We start from the raw sequence: 18,768 nt of genomic DNA on the forward strand, positions 1-18,768 counted from the left end.
AGTTGTTAATGTTGCTATTTTATCAAGAGTTTTTGTGTTTTGTCTCAGATTTTAAAGTGTTATTTACAATATTAATGATTTAATTACTTTTAGATCCCAGGCTATCAGTATTTGTCACCTGAAGGCAACTGTATAGAACATGTTCAGACTTCTGCCTTTATTCAGGTAACTTTTTATTTATAATAAAACAAAGGAAACACTTTCAAACATATTTTTGAATGTCTAATACTGTGTTTCCTTATCTTTAAAACTAGATATTATCTGTCCTATTTACTTTGAGTATTATAACATTAAAGGAGAAAGTTTGTTAAGTGGGTTTGAGAAACATAAACTGTACAAATGTAAAGTGCTTGATAACTCCAGCAAGATGATTCTTTTCCAACTTAATGCATTCAGGTTGTGAATGGACATATTTTTACTAAATTGGTTAAAAATATGTATTGAGTCAATATATTAAAACGTACTCCAAAAATTAAATTTTAAATTGACATACTACAGATAATGCAGTATACATTTTTTTATACATTTAAATTTCCTAAATATCTTCTGTTAAAATGTAAATATTCATCATCACCTCTTTAGATAACAGAGGGATTGTGATACTGGGTATTTTGGACTTAGTAGTATTAAGCTTTAGAGAAAATAGATTTTATGTTGTGTAGAAGATAAATTTTAGAACACTAATAATAAAGCAATTATGTAAATAGCCTGTTTTCTCTTTTTTTAAACTTATTTTAGCAACCCTTTGTTGATGAAGATCCTGATAAGGAAAAAAAAATAAAGGAACTTGAGTTGCTTCTTATGTCAGCTGAGAATGAAGTTAGAAGAAAGCGAGTTCCCTCGGTAAGAACTTAGGTTGTTTAAATTTTATTGCTAGAATTTTTTATATGCTTTTATAGTTTTTATCAGCATTGACTGTCACAAGAAGAAGAAAGCATATTCACAATGTCTTCAGATTTTAATATACAGACTAAAAATAGTCTTTCTAATTTGCAACTTTGAGGTTGCCTGATTTTGATATCCATTTCTTGGAACATACTGTACAATGTTCAGTATTAAGCTTCCTGAGTCATAAATGTCAAGCAGACGTAAGGTATAATCTCTGATATATATTTGCGGAAATGATGTGTAGTTTAGATTAGACTTTGGTTTTATTTTAGACATTTTATGTAATGATGGCTTTAATAGAAAAAGCTTGAAAATTAATTAAATAGATGTGTAAAGATTTATGTGCTCCCAAATTACTTTTATTCTTTGAACTTTTTAAAATTTACTATATTTAGAATTGAATTCACTAAATTGGGAAAAGTAATAACATTAAAAATATAGAGAGGCCTGACCTGTGGTGGCGCAGTGGATGGAGCGTTGACCTGGAAATGCTGAGGTTGCGGGTTTGAAACCCTGGGCTTGCCTGGTCAAGGCACGTATGGGAGTTGATGCTTCCAGCTCCTCCCCCTAGTTTTTTTTTTATAAAAAAAAAAGAAAAAAAAATATAGAGAAAAGAACCATTAGATTTTATGCTCCCTAAAGAAGTTTTTTTTTGTGTGTGACAGAGACAGAGAGAGGGAAGATAGGGACAGACAGACAGGAAGGGAGAAAGATGAGAAGCATCAATTCTTCGTTGCAGCACCTTAGTTATTCATTGATTGCTTTCTCATATGTGCCTTGACCTGGGGGTCTACAGCAGAGCGAGTGACCCCCTTGCTTACGCAGGTGGTTTATTGTTAGGGATTCAGATTCAGGTGTGTATGATTGCAGCCCTGTGGTTTTTCCAGTGGGCCCAGTGATCTGCCTTTTTGCAACTTTTCCTACCTACAAACCCAGTTGAAATGCATATGGTTTGAAAGCTCTCTTCAGAAAGTGATTGATATCTCTGTGCTAATGAAACAAAGTTGCTTTAATTTCTTATAATTTTTAGGAAACTTTAAAACAGGTGGAACTTATTTTGCAAGAGTGTTGAAAACTTGTTGTTTTTTTTTACCTTACTTAACTAGAAACATTTTGTTATTGTGACTCTGTAGCACATTCTAGCGATTTTTATTTTTAATAGTAATAGGTACCATTTATTGAGTGCTTCCTGTGGACTGGGGCAGTGTGCTCTCTAAAATACAGTAGTTACTAGCCATATTTAACTTTAAATAAAATTAAAAAATTTAGCTCTTCAGTTGTACTAGCCACATTTTGGTTGCTTATATAGTTAATGACTTCCATACTGAGCTGCTTCAGATGTAGACATTTTTATCACCTCAGAAAGTTGGGGTTTTGTTTTTTGGTTTTTTTTTCACCTCAGAAAGTTTTATTGGACAGTGTAAATACACTTTATAGTAATATATTTTTCTTTTTCCTTTTTCTCCAGTATGAGTTATAATTAACACACAGCACTGTATATGTTTAAGGAGTACAACATAATGATTACTCCCTAAGTTTAGTTAACAACTATCATCTCATGTAGGTGCAAACAAAACAAAAGAAAACAAAACTGGTTTTTCCTTGTGATAAGAACTCTTAGTATTTACTCTTTAACAACTTTCAATTACATATTGTTTCTTAATCATGACTCTTGAGGATCTCTTTTCTAGTTTTGTATTATAAAACACCAGAAAACTAAGCTTAAAAGATAAGTAAATTTCCCAGTGTATATCACTAAAGAAAGAAAGAAAAATGGCACAGTTCCTGACTTCAATGGATTTACTCTGCAGTGGGAACAGAAACAGGAGAAAGGATATAGCGTGATAAAATAAGTTGCAAAGTTTTATGGGAGCACATAGGAGAGGTGCCTGAGAGTTAAATAGTCAGGGAAGGGTTCCTGGAAGAAATTCTACTTGAATTCAATCTTGAAAGATAGGTAATGATTATAAATGAACTAATCATTATTATAAAAGGAACAGGTGAAAGTGTAGTCAGATGGATTATCTTAAATGAGGAATGGGAGTTTTCTCTGGTCGGTATGTAGGACAGCATTCGGGATAAAGGAAGCAACAGTATGTGCAAAGGCACTCCAGGGTAGAAGACTAACTCACCAGGGAACTGCAAGTACTGTATTTGGGGTATGCCCTGGGAGGAGGAAACATCAGGAGATAAAATTTGAAAGGTAGAGGCTAGACTCTAGGAATAAGGATTTGACGCTCTCTATATATGGTTGTTTTTATCTCACCATGATTTTATAAATTTAAAAGTAAATTTAGTTAGAAAAAAGAAATAGAGTCAAGATGTGAAGTTTAAAGAAAAAATTTTATATTAATTTTGAGGAAAGACATTATATTTGCTACTGTATTTTTAGCTGAAATGTTGTAAAGTATGTTCTAGAAAAAAACTCTTCTTGGAGCAGTGAACACACAATAATATACAGATGATTTATTATGGAATTGTACACCTGAAACATATAATTTTATTAACTAATATCACCATGATAAATTGAATAAATTAAATTATTCTGAGGGCAGTTTCCAAAGTCATATAAAAACAATTCTTAGTTAAAATAAAAATGTATGCTTAAGTTAAGTATGACAAATAATATTCAAATCTCTTTTGTACTTTTAGCAGCCTGGAACATTTTCTAGCTGGTCTGGTAGTTTGCTTATGGATGATAGCACCTCTAATACCCTAAATAGCCTCGAGGACCACACTAGTGAAATTTACAGTATGGATGAAAATCAGACCATGAGTGCTCAGCAGAATTCACCCACAAAGTTCCTGGCCGTAGAGGCAAATGCTGTGCTGTCTTCTCTGCAGACCATCCCAGAATTTGCAGAAACTCTAGAACTTATTGAAGCTGTAAGTTTGAAATTGTGAGATTATCAAAAAACTCAATTTTATTTATATGGTTTCATGTTTAGAGACTCAGTTTAGTGGACACATACCAGTTTTATGTTAAGCATTACTTTGTATGTCATGCTTAATTTCCTTCGCTTTTGCAGTGAATTCTGGAAAGAAATATATAAATCTCAACTATGTAACTTGTATAAAATTAAAAATGTTTTTTTAATTTAAGAATTTATTCCTTGTTACACAAGTTATAAAAATGTATTAGAGATAGCTGGGAACTAGAGAAAACTGTAGGAAAGAAAATGAAAATCTTCCATAAACCAAGTTAACAATCTGATGTATTTCCTTTATATATAGAACTTGTGTTCTTTTTTTTTTTTTTCTGTATTTTTCTGAAGCCGGAAACGGGGAGAGACAGTCAGACAGACTCCCGCATGCGCCCGACCGGGATCCACCCGGCACGCCCACCAGGGGGGCGACGCTCTGCCCACCAGGGGGCGATGCTCTGCCCCTCCGGGGCGTCACTCTGCCGCGACCAGAGCCACTCTAGCGCCTGGGGCAGAGGCCGAGGAGCCATCCCCAGCGCCCGGGCCATCTTTGCCCCAGTGGAGCCTCGGCTGTGGGAGGGGAATAGAGAGACAGAGAGGAAGGAGAGGGGGAGGGGTGGAGAAGCAGATGGGCGCTCCTCCTGTGTGCCCTGGCCGGGAATCGAACCCGGGACTTCTGCACGCCAGGCCGACGCTCTACCACTGAGCCAACCGGCCAGGGCCTAGAACTTGTGTTCTATATATAAAAACACAATTTTTATCTCTCTCTCTCTCTCTCTCTCTCTCTCTATATATATATATATATATATTATTTTTTGCCTTTTTCCGAAATGAGAAGGGGGTGGTGGCAGACAGACAGACTGCCATATGCGCCCGACCAGGATCTACTTGGCATGCCCACCAGGGGGCAATGCTCTGCCCATCTGGGGCGTTGCTTCGTTGTGACTGGAGCCATTCTAGCGCCTGAGGTGGAGGCCATGGAGCCATCCCCAGCATCCGGGCTAACTTTGCTCTCATGGAGTCTTGGCTGAGGGAGGGGAAGAGAGAGATAGAAAGGAGAGGGGGAAGGGTGGAGAAGCAGATGGGTGCTTCTCCTGTGTGCCCTGGCCTGGAATTGAACCCGGGACTTCCACACGCCGGGCCGATGCTCTACCACTGAGCCAACCGGCCAGGGCCCAATTTTCATATATTTTTAAAGCCAAATATACACTTATATTTGTGGATTGTTTGATATGTTATATCACAGGTATGCATCTTTTCTTAACTGTTTTTTTTATTTGAATGTTAATTGCTTCACAGTATTCTATCATATGAATGTAAGAATATACTATTATTGAATATTTAAATGGTATCCAATTTTTTATTAAAAATTGCAGAACATATTATGTAAAGCTTTGTGCAAAATTATGATTATGTCCTTAGGTTAAATTGAATTTGTAGATCAAACTATATGACCATTTTGAAGACGTACTATACACATTGCCTAATGATTTTTTAGAATTTGGTAGTATTTTTCTGATGTTGAATACAGTGACGTTTTATGATGAATTGGTCTCTTTGATCATTTTAAATAATTTTTTCCTTTATTTAGAATACCTTGACAGTAAGCTTCACCTACTGAGTTAAATGGAATTTAGTTTAGAATATTCTAAAATGGAGTCATAATAAAATCATAATCTGTTCCTGTTAAACAAAAGATGAACAAGGAAAGGAAAGCCTTTTTCTATTGATAAAAATAAGTAGTTAATTATCTGTGGAAATCACCCTAAGTTCAAGATCAGATTTAACTAGGTTACATAATTAACTTAAAGAATCTAATATATTGCAGGATCCTGTAGCATGGAGTGATGTTACCAGCTTTGATCTTACTGATGCTGTTGCTTCTCCTGTCAAGTCCACTCCGGTTAAACTAATGCGAATCCAACACAACGAAGGCACCATGGAATGTCAATTTAACGTCAGCCTTGTACTTGAAGGGAAAAAGAACAGTTGTGGTGCAGAAAGTGAGGCTGTTCCTTTACCATCGCCAAATGTGGCCAAGTTTAGTACTCCACCAACCATCCTCAGAAAGAGGAGAAGACCACGAGTGGGTCAGTCCCCAGGCAGTGAACTGAGTGACGGCACAGTAGGTGATGGCTGTCACACAGCATTAAAACACACTCCAGTGAAAACACTACCATTTTCTCCTTCACAGGTAGTAGTGTTGTTTCTGTTTGGCTTTCCAAGTGTGAGTAAGCTAGATTAAATTACATCTTTAACATCCTTGCTAGCAGTTCATTGCTTTGATAATCATTATAACAATGGATAATGTATTCAATTGTATACATGAGCATGCTAAGCTCTGATAATTCAGAAGGTGTATCACAAAGTAGTAGTATTAGAGTGTCTTACAATTTTTAGAGCTAAAAGGGGTGTTTTAGATAGGTAGTTCCACATCTTGAATAGGACTATCAGGAAATAGGCCCAGAAAGGCAAAATGATTTGTCCAAATGATCTAATGGCAGACTGAGACTGGTATCAAGTATTCTAACTGTTCAACAGATATCAGGTACATACACGCACAGACAACTGCTCACTGTAAGAATTTCATGTGTCAGAAGATTTTCTAGGATTGTCGGGAGCTCTTGGCTCTTTTCTAAGGTTACGTCCCTGGGCAGTGGATATTTATCTTAGGGCAAACAGTAACTCCCTTTCTTAATGAACACTATGTTCTAGGCTTTGTGCTAAACACTTTTATTACAGCATCTCAGTTAATCCTTCTTTAGAAAACCTTAGGAGGTAGGTAAAATGAAATTCAGAAGTTAAGCTAGTTGTCCAAGGTCAATTTATAAGTAAGAAATGAAGCTGGTGTTTGCTGAAAGTGTCCTGACGGAGGTTAAAAGGTTTTGTCAGAAATGAAGGCAGTTTAATGGTCAAATAAACTTGGAGGGTGCTGAGATATTATTGGAGGTATTGATGTTAGGAAGATAAAGATCTGACAGAGCATGATCACTACGTTTTCTAAAAATTGTGCCTTCCTCCCTTTCAGGGAATGTCATTTACATGATGGCAATATGAATAGTACAACATCCCCCCTCCATCCCAGTGCTCTAAATTACAAAACTCCTAGAGGAAGGTGAACTGGGATTGGGCACATTAGCCATTTTCTATTTTTGGAGTTTGGCACATTAGCAATTTTTGTTGAAAGTGTAAATTCTAAGGTGAAAAGTGGCTGAGAAAGTGAGGCACAATTATGAAGACCTTATAGCCAATGACAAAGAGCTCAGATCTTACCCTGTAATTGATGGGTATTGCTTCAGGATTTAAAAAGGGGTTGGCTGCTAATCTTCAGATTAAGTATAAATATATGGCAGATATTAGTACCCAAAAGTGATAGAACTATTCATTCCAGTTTATATAGCCTTATAGCAGTTTCCCCTTCTTCCTACCACTGCTAATCTAACAGCTACAAAAATAAATTAGTATTTCACAATTATGTGTAAGTTAGGATCCAATGAGTAAAATGTGTCATTTGGAAAACGAACTGTATTACTAATTTTGACTTCTCAGAGGTTCTGAGCTGTGTTGTAAATAGGCAGATTGGTCAGGCAACTGTATTTCTCATCAGCAAAGCATTATTCTGAATTCAAAGTATTCCCGTAAAAAAGTACACTTAAGATCATTTGTTAATAAAGTAATAAAACTTTTCCTCAGTTACACTGTTGTATAGAAACTTACCTTACCACAGAAGCTATTTATGGTTTCTAGATTCCTATTTGATAATACTGTTTTCAAATTTTTGTACTGTTTTATAACTTTTGAGTATTTGTTAAACAACTATTTCTTGAATGCCTATTATGTGCTAAACACTGCTCTGACTGATTGCTGGGGAGGCAGTTATGAGCAAAACAAAATTTCCTGCTCTCCTGGTGCTTGGTTTCCATGGAGTGGAATGCAAATGTATCACTGGCAATCCTTTTCTAAGAGAAATTGGGGAAATAATTTGAAAATTTTATCAGTTTAATAGTTATACCGGGATTTTGATGTTCTAGAATTGTCTTTAAACTCTTTTTCTTTTTTTAGTTTTTCAACACATGCTCTGGAAATGAACAAGTTAATATAGAAAATCCTTCATTTACATCAACCCCTATTTGTGGGCAGAAAGTTCTCATTACTACGCCTCTTCATAAGGAAACAACCCCCAAAGATCAAAAGGAAAATGTAGGGTAAGTAGGTATTAAATTATTGTGTTAGAGAAAATGGGAAGCACAGTTTCAAGAGTAGATTAGCTTTTTGTCCATTTATGCATATATCATAATCCCTATCCATATGGGATTTAGAATTGAAAAAAAAATCATTACCTTATGTTTTATTCCTGGAAACTGAAAACCAGCTAAATACAGTGTAAAACTTTGAAGTCCAGCAAAACAACATTTTTACTGCTTTTTTCTACATTCGCTCTATTTTCCGTTTTAAGATCATTGATTGGAATAAGAATTAGTTTAAGCAGGCATACTTTAAAATAGTCCTGTAATGTTTCAATAAAGCATATGTATATGCAGGAAAATTTTGTGTGTGCTTTTTATCATGACTTTGCTTTCCTTAATTTATATGAAGTCTAATTTTGACTATAATACAAATATCTAAATGATTGGATAGGTTTAGAACACCTACTATTAGAAGATCTATATTGGGTACCACACCAAGGACTCCTACACCTTTTAAGAATGCACTTGCTGCTCAGGAGAAGAAATATGGACCGCTTAGAATTGTGGTATGTGTATTTTTACTTTAAAAAATTTTCCTAATTATAATAAAACACAGATTTTGACTTTTATTCTTGATTTTTAACATTTTTAAAAAGATGTTCACTGAAATTGATAAAATTTTTTATCTTTTGATTTATAAGTTTGAATTTGTATTAATCTTTTTTTTTGTAAATAAATTTTTGCTCGGCTTGTTTTGCATTTTTACTTTCTTTATATTAAGTCATCAGAGAAAGCAAATCAAGTGTCAACAGAGCTCTTAACACTAACACCAACCTCTAGTAGTTTTAGGAGTGGTTATCTAAAGTAGAATAAAGTCATTTTAATATTTTGATATACATAAGCACTTTCCTAATATTTTTTAAACTGACTGATCAGGATATTTCTTTAAGGCTCAGTTTCCTCTTCCGTTTAATGGAGATCACAGAACCCACCTCAAGGGTTACATGTGAAGATAAAAGAGATAATAGATATAAATCTGGTGGGCTAAGTTTCAAGTGGTATGTGCTTAATTAGTTGGTGCTATTAAAATAATTTTTTTTTTTTTTTTTTACAGAGACAGGGAGAGAGTCAGAGTGAGGGATAGACAGGGACAGACAGACAGGAACGGAGAGATGAGAAGCATCAATCATTAGTTTTTTGTTGCGCATTGCAACACCTTAGTTGTTCATTGATTGCTTTCTCATATGTGCCTTGACCATAGGCCTTCAGCAGACTGAGTAACCCCTTTCTTGAGCCAGCGACCTTGGGTCCAAGCTGGTGAATTTTTGCTCAAACCAGATGAGCCCATGCTCAAGCTGGTGACCTCGGGGCCTGAACCTGGGTCCTCCGCATCCCAGTCTGATGCTCTATCCACTGCGCCACCGCCTGGTCAGGCTAAAATAATTTTAATAATAGTGCTAGGAGTTGTAGTTTATGAGTAGAGAGAGAAGTATTACCTGTGCTTTCATAACATCTATATGTATGTGAAGATAGATCCACATTTCATTCAGTGCTTGCAATGTGCAATATTATTTTTGCCATAAAATTGATTAATTGATTACTTTATTCAACATATGTATTAAGAGGGCTTGGGAGAAAATCAAACCACTAATGAGAAAGTATAAAAGATGGCTTTCTATATATGGGGAGAAAAAAGAATTGTTATAAAAGACTTCTTTAAAATCCTTTTAAAAACAACTCAGTCACAGCCACTTGCCTTCTTGGAAGAAGATATTCGGGAAGTTTTAAAAGAAGAAACTGGAACGGACATATTCCTCAAAGAAGAGGATGAACCTGCTTACAAAAGCTGCAAACAAGAGGTAACCTTTTAGTATTGTTAATAAAAGCCTTATCATGTCGAAGTGATTTATCATAATGTTTTTATTGCAAATTTATTCTAGCATACGGCTTCTGTGAAGAAAGTCAGAAAATCACTTGTTTTAGATAATTGGGAAAAAGAAGAACCAGGGACTCAACTACTGACTGAAGACATTTCAGACACGCAGGTTTGTAAAGCATTTTTTTTTTAATGGTTGCTTTAGGAGCTAGTGGTTCTTGTTTCTTACTCATTGTGTGGTCAATTCATTAGAATTTCATATAAAGTTTCCTTTAGTATTACTCTGCCTAATTCAGAAAGAAGCTATTAACTATAGAAACTATTTTATTTACTTCCTTGCTTTTATATTTTTGTTTTCAGAGGAGTTGGAGCTTTCTATTTTGTATGATGACAAAAAATGGTAGTTCTTAAGACTTCAAGTTTCAGTATTTATCTTTACTTCATTTCTGAAATATTTAATATTCCTACATTACTAGAGATTTCACTGGAGCCAGAGCTTTCTCGGAGGGAAATCAAGAGGGCTCCCCCTACCACTTACTCAGTAGTCCCTCTCTTGTCTCTGGTTTTCAATTATTTTCCTTTCTTTTTTTTCTCTCTCAGTCAGAAAATATATTTACAACATCTTTATTCATGATACCATTATTGGAAATACATGACAATAGGTGCAACTTGACTTCTGAAAAACAAGATACAAATCCAACCAACAAAACATATACACTTAATAAAAAGAAACCAAACCCTAACATTTCCAAAGTTGTCCCATTGGAAAAGAATCTTCAGGTATGAATTTATAAATATCTTTTAGTGATATTTGTTGTTTATTCAATTATCACTTTGAGCTTACTGATCACAAATTAAGCTTTTTCTTTCTAAATTCAACATTGACTATAACAATAACTAAACATTTATTATTATATTGTCACTCAAACTAGACTTGGGTTTTTGAGGGACTCATTCATCAGGGCACATATAATCTAAACAATTGAAGTTGTAGCCAGAGACTCTTCTGGTGGTTTCCTAAGCACTGTTTTATTTTTATTTTTATCCTCCTTTCTTCCTTCCTTTTTCTTAATTGAATTTATTAGGTTGACATTGGTTAATAAAATTATATAGGTTTCAGATGTACAATTCTGTAATACATCATCTGTATATTGTATTGTGGGTCTACCACTCCAAGTCATCACCATTTATCCCCCTTTACCCTTTTCTACCCCCCATAACCCCTTTGCCCTCTGGTAATCACCATACTGTTGTCTGAGTGTATGAGTTTGTGGGGTTTTGGGGAGGGTTTTTTTGCTCAGTCCCTTCACCTTTTTCACCCAGCCCCACAACCCATCTCTTCTCTGACATCTATCAGTTCTCTGTATCTATGAGTCTGTTTCTATTTTGTTTGCTGGTTTATTTGTTCATTCGTTTCCACATATAAGTGCAATCATAGGGTATTTGTCTTCCTGTGGCTGGCTTATTTCACTTAGCATAATACTCTCCACATGTATTCATGAAGTCGCAAAAGGTAAGATTTCATTATTGTTTACAGCTGAGTAGTAGTCCATTGTGTAAGTACCACAGCTTTTTTATCCACTCATCTACTGATGGATACTTGGGCCACCTCCAAATCTTGGCTATTGTAAATAACAATGCACGTTATCATTTTTTTAAACTAAAGATATCTCAGTCCACTTCTGGCACCTCTTCTCCTATAACAAATAAGTATAGCTCTATCTGCTGTCCTGAAAGGGTATGAGGTTGGAAGCAGTTTCAGCTTGATATTGTTGGTATAATGGTTTCCAGTGAACTTTTTGGCTCAAAGCAATAAAACAAAATCCTTTTTTATTTCCGTTGCTATGCAGCCATTATGTGGCTGCACATGAAGGCTGGGAAATTTTTTCTATGTTATCTAAAGAATTTAACCCTGAGAATTTGAGAGTTCATTGAGGAGGGACTTTTTTTTTTTTTACATCATAATGATTGCAGCTCTAGTGTTCCTGGCATTTAAGTGTTCCTTGAGAATATCTTTGGCAATCAAATATGGCCACCTCCTCTCTGTCTTGAGCCACTGCTCTTCAAAGAGCGTTGTAGTGGCCTTGGCCAGTTGGCTCAGTGTATAGAGCATCAGCCTGCCGGACTCAATCCCCGGTCAGGGCACACATGAGAAGCGACCATCTGCTTCTCTCCCCGACCCTCTCTCCTTTGTCTTTCCTCCTATCACAGCCAGTGGCACCATTGGTTCGAGCATTCATCCAGGTGCTAAGGATAGCTCGTTTGGGCTGAGCATTGGCCTCAGGTGCTAAGGATAGCTCCATTGATTTGATCTTTGGCCCCAGACGGGGGTTGCCAGGTGTATCTTGGTCAGAATATATGTGGGAATCTATCTCATTATCTTCTCTCCTCTCACTTAAATAAAGAAGCCTTGCAGCATATTCTCTTAATCAATTTAAAATGATTTACAAGTGTTTAACACAGAGCTTTACAGGAAAATTCATTATAGCAGATCATACCTATAATATGGTAACCTTTATAATTAGTGCAGAAAACAAATGAAATGTAAACTTGACTTTGTGCTATGACTATATTTCATAATTTGCAAGACATAAAGCATTATAAGCTCATTTTTTGACATTACATTCTTTCAATTTTTTGTAAAATTTTTAAACAATAAAGACTGACATTTCTTTCTATGTTAGGACTGATTTGATTGGCAGGGGTGAGGAGGAATTATGCGAACAAAGCTTCTAACCTGCTTTTATGTCTGTAAACAATATTGATAGCTAATAAAATGACCATAAATATTTCAGTATGTGCTTTTAAAACACCAAACAGTCACAATACCATTATCCAAGTATTTTGTACAATAACTACTTACCAAATATCAGTTAAAATATTTGACTTTTAAAAGTATAATTGTGCCTGATCTGTGGTGGTGCAGTGGATAAAGCATTGGCCTGGAATGCTGAGGTCGCCGGTTCAAAACCCTGGGCTTGCCTGGTCAAGACACATATGAAAATTGATGCTTCCTGCTCCTCCCCCTTCTCTCTCTCTCTCTTTCTCTCTCTCTCTTTCTCTCTCAGCCTCACTCTCATTCTCACTTTCTAATTTTCACTTTCCTCCTCTTTTTCCCCTCTTTAAAATGAATAAATAAAATGTAAAAAGATAAAATTAACTAAAGTATAATTGTGAAGTAGTGTCAATAATTATTATAGTAATTTTAACATTACTATTAATATTTTCTTCCTAGTCAAATTGTGAATGGGAAACAGTGGTTTATGGGAAGACAGAAGACCAGCTTATCATGACTGAACAAGCAAGAAGATATTTGAGCACTTACACAGCTACTGGCAGCACTTCAAGAGCTCTCATACTGTAATTGTTATCAAAACTGTTGAATTGCCACTCCTTTATTATAGCCTATATACTAAATTAGATTGCAATGAAATTTTTGTCAATGAATTCATTTTAAGGTTTTAATACAGCCCTGAAATGGTTTGCATTGTTTTCATACTGAGCAGGTGGAAAGCTAAGCCACTTAAGTAAGGGGTAGGCAATTTCATAGTTTATTTTTTAAGAGATAAGATTTTTAAAAATTATCTTTAAATAACAAGATGGGAAAACCATATTAGAATGTTCATGGATATTCTAGAAGTAATTCGCACATATTTTCTTCGGAGAATATATGTTGCTACTCTTGATGCTGCGGTTTTATTATAGATAGATTTATGAGTATGTGTAATTTCTGAAATTAGTCTATGCGTGGGGAAGCACACAAGATTTTATGAAGTACTTAAGCCTATGTGCTGATTTACTTAGGCTACCATTTACAAAGAAACACAATTGAAAGGAAGTCAAAGGAAGAATAAAAATTGCACTACTAATTTTTGGTATTTTTCAAAAATAATAAAATTAACTACAGTGTTAAATGTATTTATTTGAGCATAGTATTAAAAAAGCATGGAAAAAGGCTTTGTTCCTTTGTAAAGAGTCAGTATTCATAAATCTCAGAAGAGCTGAGAGTTTGTTGAATGTATTGTACAGTATGTAGGAGCAGGAAAACTTTGTAAATTGGAAAGAAGTCTGTTTTTATAATTTATTTTTATTTTTAAAGCTTAAATGTAGATATTTATACCTATACAGGGTGTCTAGAAGCCAGTGTTGTTTCCTATTGTTACAGCTAACATAGTAAAGAACAATTTTGACTTTTAAGTATGAAACAATAGTAAGTTATAGCTGCAAAGAATACAATATCTATACTGTATGTCACATCTACCTAAATATTGCACTATGCCCTTTAAATCATGTTGATTATAAAATAGTTCTAAAAATATACTAAATAATAATTTAATATTTTCTTTTTAAATTATATGGGGAAGGGTCATATAAATTAATCCGGTGATTTGTATATGTGTTTGAAATTTTTGCATTTCGTTTAAAAAAATAATATGGTACTTTGGTCCCTAAAAACAGTCTGCACTTAGAAGTTTATGATATTTACTCAATGTTTCAAAGTAGAGAACATTATCTTTTATTTATAAAAATATTTTGTCCTTTTATAAATGTTTTGTGTTTCTGTACAGGTTACAACAGTTGCTTCAGTTGCCTGTTTTAGGTGTTTGCACTTATTTTATTTCTTCTTGAAAGAATGTCTTTATTGGCTTTTGTGTAGAGATTTTATATAATTTTTTTGAGACATATAATGGTGTGCTGTTATCTTAAACACTGACAGGTAAACAGAATTGTACACTGTAGTTTTAATTTTTATTTATAACTGACACACTCTCTCCCTCTCCACCCCTGAAGTATGCTGCTATAGACAGTAGCAGAGTTGGCTTGCTGCTATGAGAGGAGGAAAGAGCGACCACCAGTTGTACTGTGTGAAAAAGAAAAAGCAAATGATGGCATGTTTTCAAGTTAACTTAATGGAATCAACCATTACTGGGCAGATTCTTGCAAATACCAAAATACTATGCCTTAAGACAAAACTTAAGATTTTCTGATGTTTTCATGTTAATAGAAATGGAACTACTAAGTATTTTAATGCCTAGCTCTTGAACAGTAGACCTAATAGGGTTTTAAGCTATTTAAATCTACTAGCTCATTTTTGCATATTAGATGTAGTGAGAAGTGAAGAAAATGTCTGGTACTAAGATTATGCCTTGTTGATAACAAATAGATGGACCAATTGGAATCTTCTTAGCATGTTTGTTAAGTATGTTGATTGTTTCCTAATTAGTGAACTTCTCACAGAAATTTCACTTAGTAAAACCAATGATTGTAGCAAAATCAAACTGGATCATTTCAATTTCAGTTGCCTTAAACTGATAGCACATAATGGCTTATTCTCTGTTTTGTTTGTTCGTTTGTTTTTAATTTATGTAGCCTTTAGCTGGTTTGGATATGCATGGTCTCCAATCACCAAAGTATAATATCTTGGGAGAGCTATATTTTTAAAACCATAAGCACTAAATTATCCCAAAGGTAACATATTGCAGATAAGCCTGGGATTATTGGACATAATACCTATTTGGGTTGGTATTGGTTGAATCCTTCAGTTAACTGCTTTGTTGCTTTTTGCAATAATTTTTAAAATCTTAAGCATGTCAGGCATCCTAAGTCATCTTTATACTGTTGTGTTCATTTGAAGTTCTTTCATTGTGTTATAAAAATGCCAGACATACATGTAGCAGCCATACTTGCATGGAAACTGAGTACATACATATAATACTGTATTTTGTTGTAAGGTTTTCACATTAATACAGAAATTATCCTGACTAAATTGAATTTCTTGATGTGTGGGAAAACTTTCCATTGTAAGAGAATCTTGCTTACATTGTTGACTGTTAACATCCGAAATAAAGCATCTGTGTACAAGCTGACCTGGGATTGCTCATTTTATTTTGGTTTTGTGTTTTATGGTATTCATTGAACCTTGAGGATATAACCTAAGATTCTGTTCTTAGACCTCTTTACTCCTTTAGGACTCCCTTTACAGCTGATTTTATCTGTTACTCCAAGTTGACATGTTGCTCTTTACTCTTGAGCCTCATTCTGAACCATATTTTCAACTGCCTTTAACTATTTCCTATGACTCTCAGTCAACACCTTTAAATGCATCGTATCCTCTTTTTCTCAGCTTGGGCCTGCCCTTCCTTGATTCTGCCTCTTAGTGGTTTTGCCTTCCCTTCAGTCATCCACTGAGAAGTCTCCTGTCCTTCCATCACAGCTCACATTGAAATCTGTCAAATTTTCAACCTGCATAAGGCCACTGCTCTACTTCCATGTCTTCATCTCTTACTTGGATTATTGCACTTAATCCCTCTGATCTCCATCCTATAGAAATATCAAGAAACTGTTCAGTGAGATTTGGGTGTCACCTGGGCAAGACCAACTGTCCTTTCAGGTCTATGCGTTATTATAGTGCCTTGGTGAAATCACCATCATCCAGATTCTACCTTTAGCCTTCTAGGCTCAGAAATATGATGGATTCACTCACCAGGAATGAGTTTATCTCAGTAGACTGCTTATACCAAGTGTGGGAAGCTGACGCATGAAACCAGAACACCAATCTAAGTTACAGTGTGAACTATAACTGCTGAGAGGATGAGGCATGATTGCACATAAAGAAACAGAAAACAAACATCTGCCTGACCAGGTGGTGGATAGAGCATCGACCTGGGATGCTGAGGATCCAGGTTTAAAATCCGGAGGTCACTGGCTTAAGCACAGGCTTACCAGCTTGAATGCAGGGTCGTTGGCTTGAGTATGACCCCAAAGTTGCTGACTTGAGCCCAAATCACTGGCTTGAGCAACGGGTCACTGGCTCAACTGGAGCCCAACTAAGGTGCCGCAACTAGGAGTTGATGCTTCCCATCTCTCTCCCTTCCTGTCTCTGTCTCTCTCACACATGCAAAGAAACCTCCCCCCCCCCCCCACACACACAAACATCTGTCACAGTTCTCTCATTCAGAGAACTTCCTTAGTTGCCTGTTGCCTAAATAATTCTTCATTTCCTAATATGGACTGGTGATTTGGATCTTCAAGAACATTTATGTGCATGCCTGTGTTTAAAATGTTCTCTCCACATGACAGCTTGTCTCCCTAGCCTGTTAAAATATTTTTTTTCTTTTAAGTGAGAGAAGGGGCAATAGTGAGACTCCCGCATGTGCCCTGACCGGGATCCACCCAGCAACCGCATCTGGGGCAGATGCTCAAGTCAACCAAGCTATCAGTGCCCAGGGCCAATGCTAGAACCAACTGAGCCATTGGTGGTGAGAAGAGAAAAGAGAAAGAGGAGAGAGAAGGGGAAGAGAAGCAGATGGTCACTTCTTATTTGTGCTCTGACCAGGGATCAAACCTGGGACGTCTACATGTCTGCATGTTGGGCAGACACTCTCTCCCCTGAGCCAACTGGCCAGGGCCTGTTAAAATCTTAACCTTCAAGGCACAGATCTGTGAATCACTTCCTCGTTATCCTAGTGTTTCCATAAAACTTTCCCACTAGACTTTGTTTTGAAAAGTAGAGATTGCTATGGATAGATAGCTCCTGTGTCTAGCATGGTGCCTAGACATCTCAGTAAGTGTTAAATTGAAGAATTTTTAAAAATTAGTCATGACATGGAGAATATTAACCATACTTATTTTATGCAACAGATTATCACTAGCTTTGGTTAATTATCTGCATGAAATCAGTTTTGCTTTATAGTCAGTAAACTATTATTTTGTTAAAACCTTTTAGCTCATTTTATAACCATGTAATTTCCTGCTTAATTTACCCAGTTGTAGAGTGATAGGCTGGCCAGACAATCAGAACTTTAACTAATATAAAACAGATGGTAGATTTTGAAGAGGTACTTCACTCTGTGAGAGGTGAAAATTTATTTTTAATTAAGTACAGGAGGGTAAAATAAAACAAGTGAAATTCCTTTGGAACATTACACTTTTCCCTTTCCTGCTTAAAAAAAAAGGGGTATAATCAAGAATATGTAAATATATTGGTGGAAAACCAAGATGAAATGCACCAGGAAAAAAATTATTTATGGCTGACATGTGTTGAGAAGAGTGTTTTTTAAAAACTTTGTAGTTAGTATCTTGGCTTTACTACATAAAAAGCTGTTAAGTTTGAGCAAACTCAGTATTGAGAGCAGCGTAGTACACCGTCATCATTTCTGAAGGTCTCAGACCTGTGGTGCTTATTCAAGTTCCAAGTATAGAATGTGGAGGGTGGGAGTGGATTTTCCTGGCCAGCACAAGGAAAGAAGAAGATTGACTTTACTGATTTTACTACTGTAGTTTTTCCAACCCACAACTCAAAAGATTGGACCAGATTCTGACATAATTTCCTAAGCCCTAGGACAGTGAGCACTTATTCTTTCAACTAGCAACCAATAGTTAACTGAATGCTTACAGTACCTGGTGCTAGGTGCTGGGGATACCATGATAACAGGACATGACCCCTCCTTTAAGGAAGCCAATATTCTTGAAGGGGAGATGAATAAATGCAATACAAATTACATCTCTTTTCCTCTGGCTGCACGTGAGATGCATCAAATAGCCAAGTTTTCTATTTTATTTGTAGATGCTCATTTAAGAATAATGGAATAGTTGGTCACTGCCTGGATATTGTGGGTTATTTTCCCCATATACCATGTAGAATTGGTGGGGGTAGCATCACCCAGGGGGCTTGCACCACCCAAGAAGTTCACAGACTAGAAGTTTGAGGATAATGTAGCAGCGGCAGCCATGTACCAGTCACGTGCTTATTTCATTTAATCTTTCCAACAACTCTGTTAGGTAACCTTATTGTAATCCACTGTTATGGATGAAAACCAGCCTAGGTCAAGAGGCTTGCCTAAACTGAGCTGGGATTCGTTCAATTGTTAAGATTTGGGTTGAGTCTTGAAAT

At 35.8% G+C, this 18,768-nt stretch overlaps 1 protein-coding gene across 3 annotated transcripts in view; it reads left to right on the plus strand.

Moving 5' to 3' along the window:
- The window catches only part of MYBL1 (MYB proto-oncogene like 1), a 35,053-nt gene extending 20,912 nt beyond the window's left edge, over nucleotides 1–14,141 (plus strand). For 2 of the 3 annotated variants that reach the window (XM_066372448.1, XM_066372447.1), the window contains exons 7-16: nucleotides 94–165; nucleotides 739–843; nucleotides 3,541–3,774; nucleotides 5,641–6,006; nucleotides 7,875–8,017; nucleotides 8,451–8,565; nucleotides 9,742–9,858; nucleotides 9,940–10,044; nucleotides 10,476–10,655; nucleotides 13,111–14,141. In XM_066372448.1, the coding sequence (XP_066228545.1) occupies nucleotides 94–165; nucleotides 739–843; nucleotides 3,541–3,774; nucleotides 5,641–6,006; nucleotides 7,875–8,017; nucleotides 8,451–8,565; nucleotides 9,742–9,858; nucleotides 9,940–10,044; nucleotides 10,476–10,655; nucleotides 13,111–13,239 (1,566 nt within the window). In that variant the 3' untranslated portion in view covers nucleotides 13,240–14,141. The remainder of the gene's footprint in view (nucleotides 1–93; nucleotides 166–738; nucleotides 844–3,540; nucleotides 3,775–5,640; nucleotides 6,007–7,874; nucleotides 8,018–8,450; nucleotides 8,566–9,741; nucleotides 9,859–9,939; nucleotides 10,045–10,475; nucleotides 10,656–13,110) is intronic. The other variant, XM_066372449.1, reaches the window with a different exon arrangement.
- The last annotated feature ends 4,627 nt before the right edge of the window (nucleotides 14,142–18,768 follow it).

This window comes from Saccopteryx leptura, chromosome 3, assembly GCF_036850995.1.
Source record: "Saccopteryx leptura isolate mSacLep1 chromosome 3, mSacLep1_pri_phased_curated, whole genome shotgun sequence".
In the NCBI taxonomy this organism is placed as follows: domain Eukaryota; kingdom Metazoa; phylum Chordata; class Mammalia; order Chiroptera; family Emballonuridae; genus Saccopteryx; species Saccopteryx leptura.